General features: G+C 33.4%; 2 protein-coding genes across 2 annotated transcripts; both read left to right on the top strand.

Annotated features, from left to right (window-relative positions):
* Positions 1 to 4,724: 4,724 nt before the first annotated feature.
* Positions 4,725 to 7,931, top strand: LOC108477301 (stearoyl-[acyl-carrier-protein] 9-desaturase, chloroplastic-like). Its single transcript, XM_017779803.2, has one exon. It carries the CDS (start codon positions 6,479 to 6,481, stop codon positions 7,664 to 7,666), a length of 1,188 nt encoding a protein of 395 aa, XP_017635292.1. The 5' UTR covers positions 4,725 to 6,478; the 3' UTR covers positions 7,667 to 7,931.
* An 11,322-nt stretch (positions 7,932 to 19,253) lies between these two features.
* On the top strand, positions 19,254 to 20,755 carry LOC108477108 (non-specific lipid transfer protein GPI-anchored 11-like). The gene is made up of 3 exons (XM_017779563.2): positions 19,254 to 19,787; positions 20,092 to 20,118; positions 20,355 to 20,755. The coding sequence occupies exons 1-3, from the start codon at positions 19,412 to 19,414 to the stop codon at positions 20,519 to 20,521; spliced, it is 570 nt and encodes a 189-aa protein (XP_017635052.1). The 5' UTR covers positions 19,254 to 19,411; the 3' UTR covers positions 20,522 to 20,755.
* The last annotated feature ends 3,229 nt before the right edge of the window (positions 20,756 to 23,984 follow it).

Raw genomic sequence — 23,984 nt, 5'->3', positions numbered from 1 at the left:
TTATTCATAGTAGTGGAATTCATAACCTAATAAATGGGTAAATGATATCCACTCATTGGCATTACATGATAAATGAAAAGTAAACGTGGTCACGAGTCGTTTTTCTTTGTGATAAATGACTTAATTACTATTTGATAGTAGTTAACTTTTCATGAAGGAATGTGTAATGGTTACCATGAGATAAAATAGTATCGTGTTGAGAGAATGAATTTATCTCAAAGAGATTAAAGATATCTTATGAGGGTAACACACTTATGATAAGATTATTGGACGAGCACTGATTGGGTAGCTATTGTAATGGTATGTAACTAGGGAGAGCTCAGTAACAATACTATAGTAGAATGATTTCGTGACTAAATGAGTTTATAATTAATAGGCGAAAAGTTGGAACTTAATTATAAATCATTTAAGCCCTAATTATATATGTCCAACCAGTCCCTCCGCTAGCTCGCTGAAACTAGAAATGAAGTGCATGTAGAATCAAATAAATAAAAACGGATGGAAATGATAACGTTAGATAAATAGGTCACATTCAAAAATTAATATGTTTTCTCACTAAGTATAGGAACGACTTGAGAATTAATTTAAGTTTTCTGAATTATTATTTGATCAAATAATTGAAGTTCGAAAATAGAATTAAATTAAGTGGTCATTGTGGATACGTTGAATATGGAAATTAAATATATTTTTTCATAGTTATTTTTAAGGTAGAGTTGTCATGACTTTAACGGAATTAGAATTGGATTGAGAAAATTATTTAATTAGAAAACTCATTTATCTAGTTAAATTAATTTAATAACTAATATTTATTTTGCGAAATAGGAAAACATGTATGGGGTTAGATCAAATTATAAAGTATTAAGTTAAAAGTCCAAAAAGCACATATAAGTACACCTAACACAGAAAAAGCCCAAAATCCCAATATGAGGGGTGATAACCCTAGTATATTTAACTAGGGTATGCCACCCCCTTCTTCTATTTAAACTAGAAGGTTAGTTTTTCTATTAAATAAATATTATTTGTGTTCTACTAATTTAACCAAGATTCTTCTATCTCTCTCTATAAATAGATGAAACTGGTAGAGCTATTAACATAAGTTTCACAACAATTTTCAATATTTTTATTCTACTCAGAAATAATAAGAATTTATTTTCTAAGTATAAATTCTATTTTCTACGAATAACAATTCTACCAGTTTCTATTGAGAGAGAATTACTTTTCTATTGAAAGTGATAAATTGTTTCTGGTTCTATGTTTAATTCGTGATTGTTTGAGCCTACACTCGAAGGGATTCATGGTACGAAAATAATGGAGAAGGTTGTTCGGTTGAAAGACAGGAACGTCTAGGATTCGTGTCGCTCAAAGCACAAGTATTTTTAGAAAAATTTATTGCTATAAATATTACAAATCAACTTAAATTTTCAAATTTTTAATTTTTGCTATGTCAAAAAATTATTTTTTAAACCATATTTTTCCAACACACGATGTGGCCTATTCCATGTATTAAGATTGAGATTGTGGGTTCAGAAAGTCTTATGCACCTAGGTTAGCTACGTCCTCCAACACCGGCCTTGGGCCATCATTCATATATCATCTCAACTTAATTACCATTTCATGAATGCTTTGGTACACTTATATAATAATAATAATAATAATAATAATTGTGGGTGAAAAATGAGTTTATTTGGGATTAAACTTAAACTTTCATACTTACAATATAATATTTTTATTATTAGACTAAAAAAAGGATAATACGAATAACACAGCACGGAATTACAAGAAAAAAAAATAAAATAGACTCATAATTGCTCGAGCTAAATACTTGAGTAACATATCTATGCAAATAAACATTTTGGTGGAAAGTTCAAAAGAAAATGTTTGCTGTTTCAACCATTGACTCTCCATTAGTGAAAGTTCCTCCTAGTGTCACGGGGCTAGACCTAACTCTGCCCGTGACACTAGTAGTATCCAACTTCTTGCCTTTTAGGTTAATTATTGAGCATTATTATAAATTTCTTGAATGATTCTTTAACTACCAAGTTTCTTTTTCTTTTTTTTTTTCGGAATAAACTACAAGAACCAATGGAGAAGTAAGAATTATACATCAAAAAAGTTCCTTCTTGCATTTTAATAATCTAATTTTAAAAATTTAACATTCACTAAATATAAAGTCCTAACTTTTATTTTCTTTTATCTTATATGAAAAATAAAATGGAATAATCATTTTCCAAAAGAAATGCATTATTATTTAGCATTATTATTGTTGGTCGTAAATTAAAGTGGGTTTGTTTGACTAATATTTGGTGAATGAATGGAGGAATCCATAAATGATATCCATTGTCCTACCAAAATGAAGGGAAGCATCCATAAATTTCTAATTTTAAGTGGGTTTGTTTGACTATTATTTGAAACTTTTGGTTGCTGCATTCTAACATTATGAGGTCCCAACAAGGAGTGGAATAGTATATTATTTAGGCAACAGGGTAAGGATCCAACCAATCATAAATAATAGAAAAACAGACTAGTGAAAATTAAGGGAGTTTAAATGGTTGGTTTAGTTATTAACTGAATTGAATTACTATTAATTAAATTATTCGAGATGTAAAAATTTTAATTGTTAATTGAACCAATTTTTTTTTCAAATACATTAACCAAATTAAAATATTTCGGTTAATTCGGTTAGTTAAAATAAGTATAAAACATATAAAATATATATTGCTAATGTTTATTTTTTTAATAGTTCAAAAATATATATTATTTATAAAATATATTATTTATTTCGATTAATATAAAAATAATAGTTCAAAAATATATTGCTAATATAAATAATATATTATATAAAATATATTATTTATTTAAGTTAATTAAGTTAATTACCCTATTTCGAACCAAACTAACTGAACTAAATTCAGTCACCGATCGATCAACCAAATTAGATCAGTTTGGTCGAGATGAGACTTCCCGAACGAGAGGAACAATCGTTGAAATATACATATCGAACTCCGGAAATGAACTCTTCGAACCAACTCCAAAGAAGAAAAACCTACTCTTATCAAATACAACATGTCTTGAAATGATAATCTTACCATCCGGTAGAAGACATTGATAGCCCTTGTGTTGAGTACTATAACCCAAAAACGTGGAAGGTTACGACCGAAACTCCAATTTATGTGTCGCAAACGGATGTAAGGATAACAGCAACAACCAAAAACCCGTAAATGATTATATGTGGGATCATGTCCATAAATGGCCTTAAAAGGAGATTGTCCTTGTAAAACCGTAGTAGGAAGACGGTCGATTAGATGAACTGCACAACAAAATGCATACCCCCAATACTTTATGGACAAACTTGCTTGGACCAATACCGTAATGCCCGTTTTAACAATGTGTCGATGTTTGCGCTCAGCTACTCCATTTTGTTTGGAAGTATAAGGGCAAGTTAATCGATGAACAATCCTTTAAGACGCAAGAACATACATGAAAGCCCAGTACTCTCCACCCCAGTCACTCTGAAGTTGTTTGATGGGCTTGTTAAACTGTGTTATGATTAGCTGATGGAATCGTATGAAGCATTCTATTGCTTGAGACTTTTGACTAAACAAATAAATCCACGCAAATCTAGTGCATACATAAATAAACGAAACATAATACCTATTATTATCACATGCAACGGCCCCGGGTCCCCAAAGATCAGAAACAATCAAGTCAAAAGCTTGATATGTAGTAGTTGACATAGAAAAAGGCAATTTATGCGACCTCTCTTTTTGACACGCGGTGCATATACCATCAAGACAACATTAATTGTAAACAATATTACATTTTTTAAAAATATTCTTAACAACGAAAGTAGACAAGTGGCCAAGGCGGTTATGCCACAAAGCAAACACAAGACATCCCACAGTCTTATTTTGGATCTTCGTATGAGCAACATACGGATCCTCAGTAGGAACCGAAAAGTGATATAGTCCATCACGAATGTGGCCCCTCAGCAAATTTTCTCGGGTCTTGATGTCCTTAATAACACAATGCGTTGGATGAAACTCAAAAAATACATCATTATCATTAGCAAATTGAGATACCGACAAGAAATTCTTTTGTATGCTTGGCACACACAATACACTGGACAAACATAGCAATTTAGATGGAGTGGGTAAAATACCATTACCGATTGACGAAATCTGAGCAGGGGTTCCATCACCCATTAAAAGAGAGGACATACCTGAGTACGGTGTGGTATCACGCAGCGTCGACATGTCCCGGCAGACATGATGACTAGCACCAAAATCAGGGTACCAGGATGTGGAACCAACAGGCATCGGGATGTAGGAATCATTTTCACCAGCAGTAGATCCAACTTGAGCAGTGTTGATATGGGACTCGGAAGTGTCAGAATAATCAGATGCATGTAGATCGCCGACTTGAGGAAGCCCAATGCACGGATTAGAGCCTGAGTATATGCGGGCTCGTGGTTTTGTGTGCCAAAGAATCGAGACACCACCCGTCGATCCAGCATTCAGCCCGAGATCCCACGAAGGACCAACTTGCACATGATTAGAAGATGGCCTAGGACTACAATTTCCTTTATCACACGGCCCATGACCATAAGGAAACCCAATAGAATGGCCAAATTTACTCTTAGGATGTCTAAAATCACGCCCAATCATAGGCGGCCCATTAGGCCTAGGCATATGTTCCAAAGCCAACTTACGTGGATCAAAATCATGATTTTGACCAAAATTTTCTTAATTTTGACCAACATTAGAATAATAGCTAACCCTAGGTGTTTTTACGTGAAGAAACACCCAGTCATCACCTACATTTCCTCCATCTGGCACTCCCATTTCACCAACAGGCGGAGATATGGCAGAACGACACCCATGTGACACGGTCGGACCTTCTTGAGACTGAATCGGAGGCGTCGACAATGGGGCATCAGAATTTCGATGATAGCGGTAGTAGCACCGTTGGGCCAGATGCCCAAAACGATTGCAAATCTGACACTGAATTCGAGGGCGAAATGTTATCCCACGTCCTCGAGGGGACGAACGACCGCCACGGGCTGAGCTTTCCACCACGTGCGACAGCGCGGGCTCAACTAGGTTCGCATGGAAGGAGATCTTCTGGATCGCACGGTTTTGTCTACTTTCGCACTCCACAAGGGCATTGACAAGACGTTGAAAAGATATGAAGCCAGTCGATAGCGAGGCGAAGGAGACGACGGCCTAGAACTCCAACGACAGTCTGGCAAGTATGATCTCGATCCTCTCTTCATCCGAGATTCGCGATCCTAAGGTCTCCAACAAAGCACAGAGACTCTTAATCTGAGCAATGTAAGTTTTAATGGACATGTTACCTTTCTTTAACGAATGGAGTTCATGCCAAAGGCGCGACTGTTTGGCACCTGTGTCGGCCGCAAAGGGGTCCGGTTGCCGTGGTCCAGACGTCGTATGCCAACTTAGCATCGGTGAAGGACGGTAGAAGCGACGCACCAATCGTGGAGAGAAGCCACAAAGTTAGAAGTCGATCTTATTGTTTGAACACTTGAACCGATGGATTTGGAGATAAAGATCTGTCTATAGTTTGAACGAACCGAGCTGGTGGAGGTAAGGTGCCATTGAGGAATCAGAGGAGATCATAACCATCTAGAACTAACTTCACTTGTTGCTGCTATCATCAGCAAGCTTGACGACATCATGACGTGGGAATGAATTAATCACACGATCACCATTGAATGGTGCAAGACTCGGCTCAACCGAGGCGGAATCGGTGGAGTTTATTGTGGCCATAGATCCCAAAATCAACTGGCGACTGATACCATGTTAGAAACTATGTAAGATTAATGAACAAATGATTTAGAAGCAAAATTTACTAGAGTAGATGATAAACTGAAACTGATTTTAACTTCTGAATCTTGAATATTTCACTTGCTTTCATTCTTTTTAGAACTGTGTCAATTCGGTTTTAACTGAGCTGTGAACACCCTTAGTAAAAATAGTATTATTGAGCACATGTAAGTACAGTATGTTTTTTCATTAAAAAAAAGTGTCAATTAGTACATAACTTATGGCACAAGTTATATTTTTTCATAACATAACAACTTTCAAGAAAACAATATATTTTCATTACAAATATTTTCTGAAAAGTTATGTTATTCAAATAAATTAGTTCAAATGCAAAGAATAATTATTATGATTATTACGAAAATATAAATAATAATTATATTTTAAAAAATTAGGTATAGAGATTAAAACTCTTATTAAACACTATCAATTGAACCTAACTTTTAATTACTAACCTTTAATTACAATATAGAGATTATAATACCCTAAATTTTGGTTTCTGAGAAAGGATAAATATTTCAAAAGTGAAATTAGTATTTGGAACTCTGTGGAGGAAACTGAAGCTGCCAAAGCTCGAGAACTCAAACCGAAACAAAAAAGAAAAAGAGCTCTTACACCCCCAAAATACCTAAAAAGAAATGGCTCTGAAATTCAATCCCATCACTTTTCAATCTCAGAAACTCCCTTCATTTGCTCTTCCACCAATGGCCGGCCTTAGGTCTCCCAAGTTTTTCATGGCCTCTACTCTTCGTTCTGGTTCCGAAGAGGTCGATCTCAAGAAGCCTTTCATGCCTCCTAGGGAGGTGCATGTTCAGGTCACGCACTCGATGCCACCTCAGAAGATTGAGATCTTCAAATCTTTGGAGGACTGGGCTGAGAACAACATTCTAACTTACCTCAAACCGGTTGAGAAATGTTGGCAACCCCAAGATTTTCTTCCAGATTCTGCGTCTGATGGATTTCACGAGCAAGTCAAAGAACTTAGGGAAAGGGCAAAGGAGATTCCAGATGATTACTTTGTTGTTTTGGTTGGCGACATGATCACGGAGGAAGCTCTTCCAACTTACCAAACAATGCTTAATACCTTAGATGGAGTTCGTGATGAAACAGGTGCTAGCCTTACTCCTTGGGCAATTTGGACAGGGGCTTGGACTGCTGAAGAAAACAGGCATGGTGATCTACTTAATAAGTATCTCTACTTGTCCGGAAGGGTCGACATGAGGCAAATTGAGAAGACAATCCGGTATTTGATTGGATCAGGAATGGATCCACGTACCGAGAATAATCCTTATCTGGGATTCATCTACGCATCATTCCAAGAAAGGGCAACTTTCATCTCCCATGGGAATACTGCCCGGCTCGCAAAGGAGCATGGTGACATCAAGTTGGCTCAGATATGTGGTAACATTGCCTCTGATGAAAAGCGCCACGAGACTGCATATACTAAAATCGTTGAAAAGCTCTTTGAGATCGATCCCTACGGAACAGTCCTGGCTTTTGCTGACATGATGAGGAAGAAAATCTCCATGCCAGCACACTTGATGTATGATGGCCAAGATGACAATCTTTTTGATAATTTCTCAGCTGTTGCACAGAGACTTGGGGTTTACACTGCCAGAGACTATGCTGATATACTAGAGTTCCTGGTGAACAAATGGAAGGTGACGGAGTTAACTGGACTTTCAGCCGATGGGCGTAAAGCTCAGGATTATGTGTGCGGACTTCCGCCAAGAATTCGAAGGCTGGAAGAGAGAGCTCAAGGAAGGGCCAAGGAAGCACCCAGGGTTCCATTCAGCTGGATATTTGATAGAGAAGTCCAGCTCTAAGGCTTTTTTAAGTTTTCTGAAGATGAAAAATGGTGATTTCAGTTTCCTGCAACCGAGGTAGAAGTTTTCAACATGCAATTTCTCTTTTTAAATTCCCCCATGTAATGTTGCTTGCACAAGTTTCAGTCAGTCAGATTCAAGTTAAAAGTTTTAAACTGGATAAAAAATGTTTATAATCCGTTAGTACCCAAACCAAAATGGCTATGAACTAGATCAAAATCAATTGATTTCCGATCAGTTATATACAGACTTATGCTTCCATGAATTGGGTTGGTCAATTGGGTTTTAATGTTTTGATATAGATTCGGTGAATTTAAGTCTGGTTTTGATGACTTTTGGTTTGAGTTATATCATTTTAATTAATAAGTATTTGGAGAGAAAGTACGAATAATGGAATTTAATGAGGATTAAATTGTAAATTTGTGAAAGTTGAAGGAATAGAAGTGAAAATTTACTATTTTTGAAAGGGGCAAAATTTGAAGAAATATTTTTTTTATGATTGTGGCATGGATATTTATTGAAATGTGGAGTTGCAAAATTGAGATAAGAACTATATTGAGTAAAGTGGAAAAATATATGGCCTAAAAAGTAATTTTTTTCATTTTGTGAAGGAAGGACCTAAATAAAAATTTTCTATTTTAAAATGATATTTGAAGCGCAATGATGATGTTAAAACACATAAGCTCATGAGCTGTAAAATTTCAAGTAAAAATGTGATAACTATGGAAGAAAAGTGGAGGAATTTAATTGATTGGCGAAATAAGGATTAAATCTAAAGAGAGGGAAAAATGTAAAGATTTCTAGAGGAGGGGTAAAGTGGGGTGGCAGCAACTTGGGCAGAAAAAATAAAAAAGAAAGAAAAGGAGAGAAGAAAGAAGAAACAGAGAAAGAGAAAGAAAATTTTCCATGAACTTTTTTTTGAGTTCTACCTTAAAATCATAGCCTAAGCTCATATCCTTGAGTGTTTTGAGATCATTTTCTACCATAGAAATCAATTAGTTGAAGGAGAAAGCGAAGGAAATCATAGGAAAGTGAAGAAAGAGGTAAGTACTTAATTGAATTTAAGCTTGTTTATTTTATTTTGAATGTTTGAGTATTTAAAATTTTAATATGAAAAAGAAAAAGATATAATTATGAATATTGAATATTGAATTTAGTAGTGAATTTGAAATTAAAGGTATGTTACTAATGTAAGAAATGATAAAGTGATAATTTCGTGATTAGTGAATTTCATGAAACTAAGGATTAAATTATAAAGAGTGAAATTTTATTTATTTTCTTAAATTGATAAGTGAATGGATGTAGAATAGTGAAATTATTGTAAGGAGAACTAAATTGTGAAGTGTATAAAAGGAGTTATGTGAAACCAATATTGTGATTAAAGACTTAAATGAAATGTTATGTGATAGTATTGAAGTTTAAATTAATATAATAATTATTAAATTTTCATGAATTTAAGGAGTAAATTGTAAAATGTTCAAAAGTTACTATGTTTGCTAAAATAATGAAATAAAATATTTAAGTGAAATGTTATAAGAAAGTAAAATGCTTAATGATGGTGAATTGAAATCTAAAGTGTTAAGTGTTGTGAATATATGTTATATTTGTAATTTATGAATTGTGAATAAAATGAATATGTGAAATAAAAATGTAGTGAATGTGTTCATGTGAGTCAAAGTGAATAAGTAATATGATACAACGTGGTATATGTGTGATATATCAAGTATATTATATGAAAGTAATATGTGATTAAATGCCTTAATGAACTCAGAAGAAATATGATATATGATAATGAAATGATTTTGAAGGTGAGAGGGTTAGGGGTTCGGATGGGAATAGGGTTGGTGATACGGGGGTCCAAAGGGGATTAAAAGAGGAGTATTGGTTTATGTGATATATTTACTAGAGTTCCCGTATATTCTTTCTGAAGTTCTCGTTATTAAAGTTCTATTATAGGCTAGGAGTTCGTGTTTAGCCTGAATCTCTACAATGTATCGAAATTACTGAACTCCTCTAAGTTCACTATGAACTGCAATAGTGATATGCGAAAGTAAAAATGTTATAGTGATAAATGTGTTTCAGTAATATATGTTAATTAAGTGTTAAATGAAACATATGAATTAAGTTGTAACACCCTATACCTGACCCGATCGACAGGTCTGGTTACAAAATGTCATGTCATCTCCGAAACAAACTATGAAAAATTTGCAACTAGAATGTACGAATAACTTGAATAAAACAAACAAATATGCCTTCTTTAATCATACTTAACTTAGTTCACATATTGTCAATAAAATATTAACATGATTAATTAGCTGACTTGCTAAATGAAAATACAACTATAAATTTCTAGTTTAAGAAAAAAATCTTAACAAGCGGACTTATGAAAAATTAACAATAATAGCTTTAATATTTTGAATTGATTTCTCTTCGTTGTAAATAAAATACACAAGTTCATACTTAGTTACAAAAAAAATTCTAACCCTGAGGCTCAACCTCTAGGTCGCCCCACTATATGAATGTTAAAATTAATAACACAAGTTCGCCTAAGCTTGAACAAATTCTGGCTTGACCCCTCTTCAACTCATTATATAAACCATTATAACTGGAAAAACATAACAAAAACTAAGTAAGTTTGAATAAACTTAGTAAGTTACTAATAAAACATACCCTTTATGAATTTATAAGTTAGAACTTCAGGGGTCAAATCTCTTGTTTGACATCACTTGCACAAGTATAGTTCGCACATCTTACTAGCGTACTCTTGTTCTCCCTTGCGTTGGCTCAACTTGAAAATTTTTATACTTTCTGCATTGACACAATTCTTCATTTCTATCGCTCATGCTATAGGCTACAATGCGGAGTGATTTCGCTTACCCATTTGCATTAATTTTATACAAGATCAATTGTTACCTTATTTGCCAGTAAAACATATACGAATTACGTTAACAAGTATTATCATTGTAGATTAACTTACAGAGGATTGATTCCAGAAAACTCATGCATGGAGATTCACACTTAGAGAATTTTTACATGCGGATTTACATATACAGTCTTATATACGCGGACTTAAGATTGTCCAATACATACTTGTAGACCATACTTGCGAACCTTTATATGCAAAAACATAATCGTACATTCATATAAGCGGGTTCTTACTTGTGAATTCATTCTTAAATGATAGACACTGCTAGAATCTTGTTTGGAGAATAGTCACTGTGGACACTCGATTTAAAGATAGTTATTGGTGGACTCCTACATGAAAGAATATCCCTATGAATTTTGGCTTGAGAAAAATAATTTATACGAAATCTCGTAGCTTGAATATAATGACAAACTCATGCGATCTCTTGCTGGAATAATAGTCTATACTGACTCTTGAGAAAAATAGTTTCTTTGAACTCTTAAACTTGAAACATGAATATAAGATCAACTAACTACCATAGCTTGAATCATAAGGATAAATCTAGTGAACGATCATACATACGGATTTATATAGAAGATTCATTAATGCGAATTCATTTATGGCGAACTCACACGTGCAGATCCATAGATGAACATTTACATATAGATGCATATTCGTATATGCGAACTGTTCCACGAACTTCCACACAGAGAAATTCCATGTATAACTTTGTCATGAAGCTTAGAGAACAAGTCCAACAGGCTGTTGTAACTTGAATAATGAGATAAGTCCAACAGACCACCTCATCTTGCATGTGCCCATGTCTGTGGGACTTGCTTACATACGTAAGGCTTTAAGCCTTAGACTCTGCAAAGTCATTACTTGAAAGAACCCACGTAGGGTTATCATAAACATGTGCGCATATATCTTCGTACAATCCAATCGAACCTTAGCAAAACCAAATATTATATGTATACATTCTCCATACAACCCGCTCGAACCTCTACAAAAATAATAACATGTGGCACAAGGTGCACAACATGACATTTCTTCAACTTCCATCCACCATTACATACCTCCACACTCCGATATCATTTATTTTTACAACTGACATATAACAAGCATTCAACTAAACATATTGTTAATAACACAACATAGATCATACCAGACATATCACTTATCAGACTATTTCAATGATAACCTCATTAGTAATTACTTTACTAGTGACAGTTCATCAAAACAACATACGTATACATACAACCAGACACGCATCTGTACATCATCACTTTGCATGCTTCAACCATATAAAAAACATCCCAAAATAATTCAACTCCTCACCCTTAGTAGAATATGAAGTCAAACATACCACAACAACACAGTTCTGATATACATAAAACTACACTGAGGATTTGAGTTTAGAAACTCACCAACAAAATATCTGAAAGCTGATACCAACTATATTTGCTTAATTTTTCCCTTTTTGCTTAAGCATCCTCTTTTTCGGTTAGCTAAGCATAACAACCACATTAGAATCAAAACGAAGGCATACATATGTAAGAAAATCATGATTCATTTGCATGCAAAGAAACTTTAAAGGTTAACTATAACCTTAATCATCATAGTACAAATTTAATGAAGTAAATTGAAATACTAAATTTTTCTTCCCTTTTCCTCAATCAAAGATATAGAAGAGTTAGAAAGATTATCAGTTTACTAAATTCTCAATTTCATAAGCTAATACGTTAGTTTCTCTTCCCATGCAAACCGTTCCTTAAATTTTCTCTCTTACAAAACAAAACAGAGAAGAAGATAGAATAAAGAAAATGAATACAGAAATGAGAGAGTGCTCCCAGAAGAATGACATCTATCCTTATATAACCTTCTCGCACTTGATCACCAAAACCAATTCATCAGTATCAAAATTAATGTTCTTTATCATAATATTTCCCACTAAAGTAAATGCTCAGTTCTAATTTAACGAAACTAATAGTTGAAATTTGACCAATTACCAAATCAGTTAGCAAGATTCACATAATTACACTAAGACCCTTATAAACAGAAAGTTTTATAATTAGATACCCAGAATTACTGTTGTACTTAACCTTTAACATTTTTGGGTGTGACATAAGTGTTTATAATATTTCCCACTAAAGCAAATACCTAGTTCTAATGTAACGAAACTAATAGTTGAAATCTGGCCAATTACCAAATCAGTTAGCAAGATTCACGTAATTACACTAATACCCTTATAAATAGGAAGTTTTATAATTAGATACCCAAAATTACTGTTGTACTTCTCTTTTAACATTTTTGGGTGTGACATAAGTGTTTATGTTATGTTTGTGATATGAGAAAAAAATTTTGATATGTGAACATGAAAGTTGATCAGTGATTATATGTGTTAAAGTACAAACTATAAGTTATAAAGTTAATTTAAATGATTTTATGTTTTGGAAAATGAATTAAATGTTGGATCTAGTGCCCTAAGTATAGTATTTTCGTCTATGTATACTTGTAAATTTTTCGAATAGATTGGTTAATAAAATAATTTGTGGATTACATTAATATACTTTGTGTAATATCCTCATGTGGTTTTTGCATGCAAAGCAAAATAGAAGCAAATATTAGCTCACTGGTAGTCTAATGTTTAAACTAATACTAAATGGTATTACGTGGTCGGATCGTAACATGGAAAGACAACTTATATTAGTAGACGAATCTAAATGTGTCTTTAATCTAATTAGAAATAAGTAAACCGATTGAAAGAATAATATGTCATCTATCAAGCCCAATTGGGGACATGCTTTGTTTTGGGCATCAGAACGTGTAACAACTTGTTTTCAATGGTACCAGAAATGGTGGTTTTGGAACCCCATTTTTTGATGATTGAGTTAGTAAATATTATTTATTAAAATTTACGAGTCCATTATAATGTTATAATAAATTTTGGTATGATAATTTTGGTGATTTGATTATTAAATATGGTACAAAGACTAAATCATAAAAATCGAAAAAAACTAATTGCTATTTATTTTTATTAGTTAAAATGCTTAATTAATATTTTTTGAGGGTTTAGGTGGTAATTAAACCACTTTCAAGGGGATGGACGGTTAGTGCCTTAAATTTTAAAGTTTTTACATGTTAAATTTTTATTAAGTTAATGTATTATATGTTAAAATAAACAAAACAACATTTCCACTTTCATTCTTCTTCTTCCTCACCCGAAATCACCATTGTTGAGTTAAGGATTTTTCGACGAAGCTTCTTCTTATTGCATGGTATAAAAATCAAGCCCGTTTTTCATAAATTTTATGTTTTTGAGATCATTGTAGCTTAATCTAGCTAACTAACTTGGGTACTAATTTGTAAAACTATCAAAGATTTTAAATGCTGCTATTGTTTCTTTTGAAGCTTTTTAGATGTTAAATGGTAGAAATTGAAGCTTGTGTATGAAATAGGACTAATTTGTAAATTAATATTTGTTAGTTTTAAGTTTAGGGACTAATATGGAAAAATAACGAGATTAGTATGAAATTTTTTCAAATATAGGCACTTGATAGTTGTGTAAGGATAATATTGAAATCATATTAAAAATTAGGGTTTAAATGTGCAAGTTATAGTTGTTTCGATTTTAGGGACTAAATTGAATAAACTAAAAAATTTAGGGAAATTTTGAAAAATGGAATTAAGCTATCATATGCATAGTATAAGGAGTTTTAATATATTTATAACTGAAATTTTAAATGAATTATTATACAGTTTAAGAATTAAATCAACTGGAATATAAATGCGAAAAAGGAAAACTTGCATAATAGCCTTTGACGTCATATTTGTTGCTTTTTTTGGTTAAGTAAGTTTGTGTAACACTTATTTTGATTTATACTTGTCATTGTAGTATGGTATGTATATAACTTGTAGTTGAATTGCTATGGAATAATGATTTGATTATTGGATGGACTAAATTGTAAAGTATAGTTGATGACTGTGATTGAAAATAAAAATGTATATAATTGAATTATATGTATATGATGATGTTCAAAGGACTAAAATGGTATAGATATGAATTGAGGCCCGTACAAACTTAGTGAAAAACTAGGATACAAATGACATGTCATTAGGGCGTATAAGGTATCGGGTGCTGGTTTTGGATGTTTTACCAATGGCAAAGGTCCAGCATGTGTTGTGAATCCTTCAAAGTTCATGTAAGTAGAATCGAGTAAAGTTTTCATCGCGACCCACAGCTCATGTGAGCAGGCCAATTTTCACAGCTCATGTAAGCACTTATATTCACAGCTCGTGTGAGCAACTCTATCTCGAGTATCTATGGTTATTTCCTTATAAATTTTTGGACGAAAATAGGGTTTATGATATGGAAACGGAAGAATGAGCTAATTATGATATGAATATGGCTACATGAAACAAATATGTTTAATATATTATGATTCATTTGCATAAACTATGTTTTATACTTAATTTGTGAAGTTGAACTAACCTTGATGGATGGTGAAATTGCATAGATGGTCAAGGAATACCATGTTTCGTATTTACATTTATATATGTGTTTAATTCATGAGTTATGTTAATGTCGGGTAAGTTGTGTTAATGTTGTACAAACTTACTAAGCATTAAGTATGCTTACATTTTTTTGATCATTTCGGCTCGGTTACAAGTGGTATGTAAATTGGTGTTTTTGGGCTATATGTGCATATGCAAGTAGGAGGCTTGGATTGGTTTCTTTTGATGTATGTATATGGATAGATGAATGTTGAAGTTGAATTTAGGCTAGTTGATAGCCTTGTATATATGTATATGAGTTGGTGTTTAGATCATGTTCCAATTATTATGTTATAATGTTTGATTTGGTAATGTTGTGAATGACAAGTATGCAAATGAAGTTATTGTATGAATGTTTAGGACTATGTTTATGGTGTGTTTTGGCATGTTTTGAGTAGGTTTAATATTGATTAGTAGTACTGGATAAGATTTGGAATAGTTGAAATAGGTAACTTGCATCTAAAGGCTCATTCTTACTGTATATGGTTTGGCACATAGCCTTGTGTCTCCACACGGGCGGATGACAAGGTCATATGATCACTAGGGTAGAGTATTTGATGGCCCACACAGTTCCTGAATGTCACATGAGCTAGCCATATGCTCGTGCAAGTACTGTTCATATGGTCATTATTTTTGCACACGATTCCAGTTAGTTACACGGCTCTCGCACACGACCATGCGACTTTTGTTGAGATTTTGCATTTTTGGTCCACACGGTCTCAGTGAGTTACATAATCGTACGACTCTATATCCACACAGCCATAGTTTTTCATATGACTATGTGACCTCTATTTGTAAAATTTCCATACTTTGTACTAGGTTTTCAATTGACTTATTCTTTGTCCCCAAATTGAGTTAAAATCTCTCGTAAACTTGTTTGAGACTCGATTTTGATTGAGTATGATTTCAAATATGAATGTATGATATGTTTGCTATTTCTTTCAAGTTTAAAGCTGATTATAGATATGTTCCATTCCATTAATTGTTCTAACATTCTATAGCTCGGGTCCGGTGACCGAATCGGGTGAGGGGTATTACATTTAGGATGACTCCAGAAGATAGACACATAGATATAACAGATAGTACATCAGGTTGGATCTAAGAAGAATTGATTTTGAATCCGTTTATGGATATATTCACTTGTGACGTTCTAAGTGTGACATACATTAATCCTAAGTGGATGGTAAACTATGTATGTGTGACTCATATACTTTGATGTAAATAAAAGTCTGAGTTTAAATGAATAAGGAACTAAAAGCTGGTGCGTTGGGTATACGACTTCTACAGTATGTAGTGTCATTTATAATAGTGAAATTCATAGCTTGAGATATAGGTAAATGATATCCTCTCATTGGCATTACATGGTTGATGAAAAGTAAACGTGGCCATGTATTGTTCGTCTTTGTGATGAATGACTTGATTACTATTTGATAGCAATTGATTTTTCATGAAGGAAGATGTAATGGTTACGATAAAATAAAATAGAATCATGGGAGAACGAATTTATCCCAAAAAAGATTAAGGATATCCTATGAGGGTAATACACTTATGACAAGGTCATTGGACGAACACTGATCGAGTTGCTTTCGTAATAGTGTGTCGTTGGGGAAAGCTCAATCACGATACTATAGTGGGATGACTTTGTGACTAAATAAGTTTATAATTAGTAGGTGAAAAGATGACACTTAATTATAAATCATTTGAACCTTAATTGCATATGTCCAATTGGGCCCTCCATTAGCTCGTTGAAACCAGAAATGAATTGCATATTGAATTAAATGAACATAAATGAATAGAAATGATAAAAATGGAGAAATAGAAAATATTTGGAAATGAATATGGTTGTCTCAAAAAATAGAAATAACATGGAAATGAATCTATGGTTTTCAAATTAAATAAAGTTTGAAAATGAAAATAAATCATTTGGTCATAGTGACTCGTTGAATGTAAAAATATTAAATATATTTTCTCATTGCTTCTTTTACGGTAAAGTCTTCATGATTTTATCGAAGTTAGAATTGGTTGAGAAAATTATTAAATTGGGAAGTAATTTATTTAAATTAATTTGAGATGTTTATTTTGGGAAATAGAAAAACAAATATCAGGTTAGGTTGAATTATAAAATACTAGGTTAAAAGTTCAGGAAGTGCTTATAATTGGACCTGATATGTGAGAGGCCCAAAAACCTCTTATGTTTAAAGAGAGGGACAACAAGCCCTAGTTTGTTTAACTAAGGTTGCTGCCCCCTATACTTCTAATTAGAATAGGAGCTCATTTTTCTATCTGAAATAAACTTCTACAATTCAACTGGGGTTTCACCTATTCTTCATATAAATAGATGACACCATAGGGCTAAAAAATACAACTTTGAGATATTGTTATTTTGTCCGAAAATAGTGAGAATTTATTTTCTAAATATAAATTCTATTTTTCGGAAAAACAATTCTACCGATTTCTGTTGAAAGAGATTTTGGTTTCACACTGAAAGTAAAAAAAAAAAAAAACTATTTCTAGTTCAGTGTTTGATTTGAATCGTTCGAGTCTACACTTGAAGTAATTCATGGTACGAGAATAGCGGAGAAGGTCATTCGGTTGAAAGCCAGGAACAACAAGGATCAGTCTAGTTGAAAACATAGTTGCGATTTCGGTAAAGGGTTTATTACTATAAACATCACAAACCAATTCAGTTTTTAAAATTTTTATTTTTCGTTATGCAAGAAAATCATTTTCAAAATGGATTTTTTTCCAACATTGAAATTTTAAGCATATTGATGAAAGAAACTATGAGAATAAATGTTATTAAAAATTTATTTAGATTATATATATACATATATATATATATGATAAGATTGAATTCAATTGAGTACTTACCAAGCTATTCACGTAGCTTATCGCGTTTATTTTAAACGCATAGGTGAAAGACGTAAATAAAAGATACAAGCAGTACTTCTTCATGAGGATCCCATCAACTCTCAAAGTTCAAGTTCTTTTTGGTATATATATAAATTTTAGACTTTAGAGATGGCATGTACTTAGGTTTAGTATGAATGTGATTTCAAAATATGATTATGTGCTTAAATGTAGCATCTTGTACTAAGATGTATTATTAGTTCAGGTAAGAGGTGTTACAGAGATTAAATTCATAACTTTCATAAAGTACAGGGACTAATAACATAATTTAACCAATATATAAATGAAGGTACAACTAAATATATTTTTGTCATTTACCTAAAAATAATGTTGAGTGCTTACTTCTCAATTCCAAAATCTGTCCTTTTGTTGGCTCCGATTGGGAAGCTAATAAGGTAGCTTATATGCTTACAAGGGTAACCTTATCTTATGTGACTCAGTCTGAATGGAAAAGTCCTCATTCTAGTTTTTCCTGAATTTTAAATCACGATGCTATATTTGATCTATCTGATGAAAGTAGAGAATGTTAGAACAGGATGTATATGATAAGTTTATCGACTTGGGACTTAATTTTTGTCCTCTCTTTTATTGGCTCACATTCTCTTGTTTGGTGTAATGAAATTAATTTCCTATAAAAATGAAAATAAACTATTTATCATCACATAGAATTTTCTTTTCTGCCTATTACTTATTTTAAATAATAATATATTTTTATACAATGGGGAGATAAAGCCACATAATTTGAAATCATGTCAAACGATTATTTGATAAAAACTTTAATTATCTCCACACATAAATTAAAATTAAAAAATAAAATAAAAGAACTACTTGTATATGATATGATTACATTATTATCTTAAAATATTTTGATTTTTATTTTTTGGTCAAAACTAAAACATTCATCACTGATAATAATAATTATTTCTCCCGTTGTGAGTAATTTTCACAAAAATAAATAATTAATCGTAAAATGTACTTCATTTTATAAAGAAATTGATTGAACCCTAATTTTATAATTAATAAATAAGATCAGTAATTATTATGCTACATCTCACAGATGATATTTTATTATTTTAACTGCGTGAGTATAAATGTGTGCCGCTGTCAAATATATTTTTACTGTACCTAAAATAAAATTAAAGTAAAATTTTTTAAAATTCAAAAAAACTTCTGACAAAAAAAAAAAAAAATAAAGCAACCATGACACGTATACGTTTCCCATTCTACTGGCACCGACTAGATTTCCCAATTTCCACATGCTCCTCTCTCTCCAATAAATCCCCCACTCCTCCATTATCAAAGTCCTCTCATTTTCTTCCTTTTCTTCCTTTTCCCACTATACCCAATTGTTGCCTCCACTGTTTCCTCTCCCAACAATGGTGGCATCAAACTTCTCTCTTGCTTTGACACTTGCTGCCATTATATCTGTCTGGTTGGCCGCTGATGCCGCCCACCACCACCACACGGCGTCGGCTCCTTCCCCTTCCCCTTCCTCTTCCTCTTCCTCCGTGGACTGTTCCTCCCTCATCTTGAACATGGCCGACTGTTTGTCCTTCGTATCCAGCGGGAGTGAAGTGTCGAAGCCTGAAGGAACTTGTTGTTCTGGCTTGAAAACTGTGCTGAAAACCGACGCTGAGTGCTTGTGTGAGGCTTATAAGAGCAGTGCTTCTCTGGGTGTTACTCTGAATGTCACCAAGGCCATGAGTTTGCCTGCTCTTTGCAAAGTCTCTGCTCCTCCTACTAACTGCGCAAGTGAGTGACTTAACCTTTTCTTTCCTTTTCAAACCTATGTACTAGTTTGTTTATAAACATAAATTGTGGAATCTTGACTTAGATAAAATCACGAAGCCCCCTTTGGTTATTCTTGGGTAACTAAAATGTGCCATTTTTTGTTGCAAATTTCTATTGTAGGCAAAGGGCACGTTTGAATTTTATGTATTGTGAAGCATCCTTTTCAAGTTTTCATGCAGTCATTCATTAACAAGGGGGAGAAAAAGAAGAGATTTTGGGGATTTAGAACTGATAACTGAAACTGTGTTTTTTTTTTCCTTTGCAGTATCTCTCACACCTGCTGGTGCACCAGGTCTGTTCTGATAAATCTAATCCTTATCTTTTCTTTGAAGTATTTCAATGTCATCAAATCTTTTGTTCCTTTCTTAAAATAAAGATTCTAATTGATGGTGAATCCAGTTTCATTTAAGAACTCAAAAAGCAGTCAAGTCACGCCAATTCCAACCCTTAAAATCCAAACAGGCTTGACCTATGGTGACCCTTGATTTACCATAGCATTTGACTTAGTTTCCCCTACCAAATTTGTAGGAATGCAACCATCAACATCGGCCAGGGCGCCCACAGCATTGTCAGAAGGAGCAAATGAAGTAGCCCCTGCGCCAGCTCCTGGTAGTTCAGGCTCCTCATTGCTATCTGTTTCAGCGGGATCACTTGTGGTAGGCCTCATGGTTGTTTTGGTGTCTGGTTGGAGGTGAAGGAGAGGGGGTATCATATGAAAAATACCCGTTTTGACGTTTAGGGACATAATTATAGGATACCCGTATTTAAATTTGTTTGCCTTTTTTGTGTTTTGATGTGTGGTTGGAGAATGAAGATTGAAGCATTCATTTAGTGGGTTACTGGAAAACTATGATTTTAGGTTTTGGACCATCCTCAGGATACATTTTTTTTTATGATTAGTTCCTTTCTCGTTTATGTGTCTGATTTAATGCTTAATGGTGATACTTTGGGAGGGTGATTATTTTCCTTTAGAGATGTCATAAAAAAAAAAAAAAAGCTACTTCACATCATTTTATTTACTAATAATTTCTCTGTTTAATATTATAAGAATATATTTGAAATGTATGAAAAATATTTTCTCAAGAGATAAAATAATAATTTTAAAACTGAAAAAGAAATGGAGCGAAAGACGCATGTGCTAGAGCAGCTCCATCATCGATATGAAAATCTATGGGGCGATTAGTCATCGTTATTTAAAGCGGTCCAGATTTGTACCATATGAAAGACTTTGGTTTGTTCGGAGGCCTCAGGATGTGATAGCGCTATTCGTGCTATGTTGCTACAGACACCACTTGTCTGCTTGTCTTTGTGTACGGCGTGTGCGAAACTTCCTTTGTGAAAGGATACAATTAGTCTGTTCTAGGCTGAAAAAAACAGCCGATTACGGTGAAGTTGACGCCCTAACAAACAAATCAAGGTTTTCACGATAAGAGCGTCGAGTCAGTCGAGGGTTTCATTGAATTACAAGAGGGCCTACCTTCGCCCAGCTGCACCGACACTCTGATGGCGCTGGATATGGAGTCACTGTTCTCTCTCTCTTAAAAGAAAAAAGAAGATTAACTTACATTTTAAACAAATGACTCATTCATATATAAAGATTAAACTATATCACACTTACGATATAATTAAATTTTTTATATGTAAAAATAATTTTTTTAAAATTTACTCAACAATGATTATAAGCGGAATGCTAAATAACTTGTATAATATTACGCTTTAATAAAGCCTCCCAACTGGTTTCGAGCAAATCAAATAATATCATCATCCGAGGTCCCACATAAAGACCATTTGACCCTCACCATGACCCTCCCGTTAGTAACTTGTCTAATAAGCAAGCCCACTCGTTAATTTTCTTATCAAATCCCAAGCATCACATCCCATTCGAGATGACTTTGGTCACATTATAATGTCACTCTATCTAGGCCTATAGCGTTATGCCACTTGCCTGTGACCAACTAATAACAACTTGACATGTGGTACCTTGAAGACAGGGGATAAGGGACGACTATAAAGTTAGGAGCCTAAGGAGAGAATGAGATCCAATCTACAAAATCTCCACCTCCTTCATCGCTTTCCCTTTGCAGCTCTGTGTGATATGCATAGACTCAATTTGACTTAGAAATCTTTTCAATAACAAACCCAAAAATCAATATCCCAAACATTAAAATTGATCAAAATAACAATTTTAACCCACAAATTGATCAAAACAACTTAACTAGAATTTCAAGGGTTATTATTATGACCCATATGGCAGTACACAGAAATATTCCTATCAACAAAGATATCAGGAGATCTACCCTGGTTACCAACCCCAAAATTAAAGAAACACAACCCAAAACCAAAATGTCAGCTCTCAACAATTCTCTAAGCTCCAAGAGCAATTTAGAAGCTTGTAGGAGCAGTGTAGACAGTCTCAAAAGCTCCAGCAGCAACAGAAAACATACCAACAACAATAAGAGCTCTTACAACGTAATATTTAGGAGCTATTAACAACCTAATGTACTGCTAGGAGGCAGTGCAACGATAAGGAGGAGAGAGCCTCTTCGGTCGGGAAGGGGCAGTATCATAATCTATAACAAGGAATACGTTAACGGAGAAATGAAGCGGAAAGTACCAAAAAAAATTGGCAGGGATGTCCCACAACGTGGGGATTCGGAATATGTACCCCCAACATGTTCCTTTGCAAGAAGCTATGTGGAGAAATGAAGTTAAAACTTTGCGCAAAGAAATGCAGGATCTGCGAACTGCTCAGATGGGTAAATGGAACGGATGTCGGATGCCAATGACCTTTTGGCTCCACTCATTACTAAATGGAGGCCTATGAGGGTAAGAGCGATCCAACTGATCACCTGTCGTAGTATAGAAGCTACATGGATGTCCAGATAGTTTTAGATGAGTTAAAGTGGAGAGTCTTTCCAATGACTCTTGGAGAAAATGCAAAATATTGGTACAATTCCTTACAACAAGGGCTGGTTAAAAATTTTAGCAAGTTGTCAATGTTATTTGTCAATCACTTCCTAGCCAACAAAATAGCCCTGAAGTCAAAAACTAGTCTACTAGCAGTTCATCAACAGCTTGGAGAATCAAACAGAGAATTACAATATTTCTGGCCTTGAACATAAGCATCTCAAGGACATATTGATGATTAACAGGTCGATGAAACTTTACCAGTTATATGAAATAGAAGGTAAATTAGCAGAAACTGAAGAAATAGATAGTGCGACAAGTTCAAGGCACAGTTCGAGCTCTTCGTCATAAGATTTTAATCAAAATAGGAGACAGAAGCAAAGTAGAAGCCATGAAAGAACACACCAAGCACTACGATTAAACATGAGGGGCAACAATCTCCGAGGTTCTCCTCTTATCAAAGCTGACGAGTAGCCAGACATCCTCAAGAAAAGCTCCGCAGGCAATTACATTTCACTGATGATCAGAGACGGTGCACGAAGGGCTCTTGGAACAAGTTTGAATTTTACACCCCTTGAAAGCCCCCATATAAAAAATATTGTGCCAAATCGAACACCTGAGGGTATTGGAACCCCCTCCGCCTATGGGGCTAGGCTCGAGACGACGCTTCTCGTTGCGATATATAAATGTTGAGTGAGTTTCTTCATTAAAATTATTTAATGTACATTAAGATTAGTGTTCTAATTTATTATATAAAAAATTAGTGATGTAATTTATAAAATTTTAACTTCAAGGGTATGTAAAATTTAATTTTAAATTTTGTGACACAAAATTAACATTAAAAGAAGAATATGCAGAATACTTACGCTACGTTTGATTGGGGTAAATGGAATAGAGCTGTAATAGAAAAGAGATGTAATGGAATAGAGTTATAATCAATAATTCAATTGTTTGGTACAATGGAATGGAATAGAGTTATAATAGTACTCTTTTATTTGATTAAATGGAATAGATATTATAATAGTATAAGGAAAAAGGCTTTAATGAGATTATTATTGTTGTTATTATTAAATTTTAATAAGATTATTATTGAATATAATTTAATAAAAATAATAAATAATTTAATCATTTTTAACATAATTATTATTAAATATAATTCAATAAAATATTGTATAATTTAATAACATTCTTAATATAATTATTATTAAAATATGAATTAATAAAAATCATAATATATAATATTAGAAAAAT

Source organism: Gossypium arboreum, chromosome 12 (genome assembly GCF_025698485.1).
Source record: "Gossypium arboreum isolate Shixiya-1 chromosome 12, ASM2569848v2, whole genome shotgun sequence".
In the NCBI taxonomy this organism is placed as follows: Eukaryota; Viridiplantae; Streptophyta; class Magnoliopsida; order Malvales; family Malvaceae; genus Gossypium; species Gossypium arboreum.
The sequence above is the reverse complement of the archived record's forward strand: the minus strand, read 5'-3'. Positions and strand labels throughout refer to the sequence as shown.

Excerpts from the sequence above, each read along its gene's own strand:
- LOC108477301 (XM_017779803.2), top strand. The coding sequence starts at position 6,479 with ATGGCTCTGAAATTCAATCCCATCACTTTTCAATCTCAGAAACTCCCT.
- LOC108477108 (XM_017779563.2), top strand. The coding sequence starts at position 19,412 with ATGGTGGCATCAAACTTCTCTCTTGCTTTGACACTTGCTGCCATTATA. Across the intron at positions 19,788-20,091 it reads TCCTCCTACTAACTGCGCAA|TATCTCTCACACCTGCTGGT; the intron begins GTGAGTGACTTA and ends TTTCCTTTGCAG. Across the intron at positions 20,119-20,354 it reads CACACCTGCTGGTGCACCAG|GAATGCAACCATCAACATCG; the intron begins GTCTGTTCTGAT and ends CCAAATTTGTAG.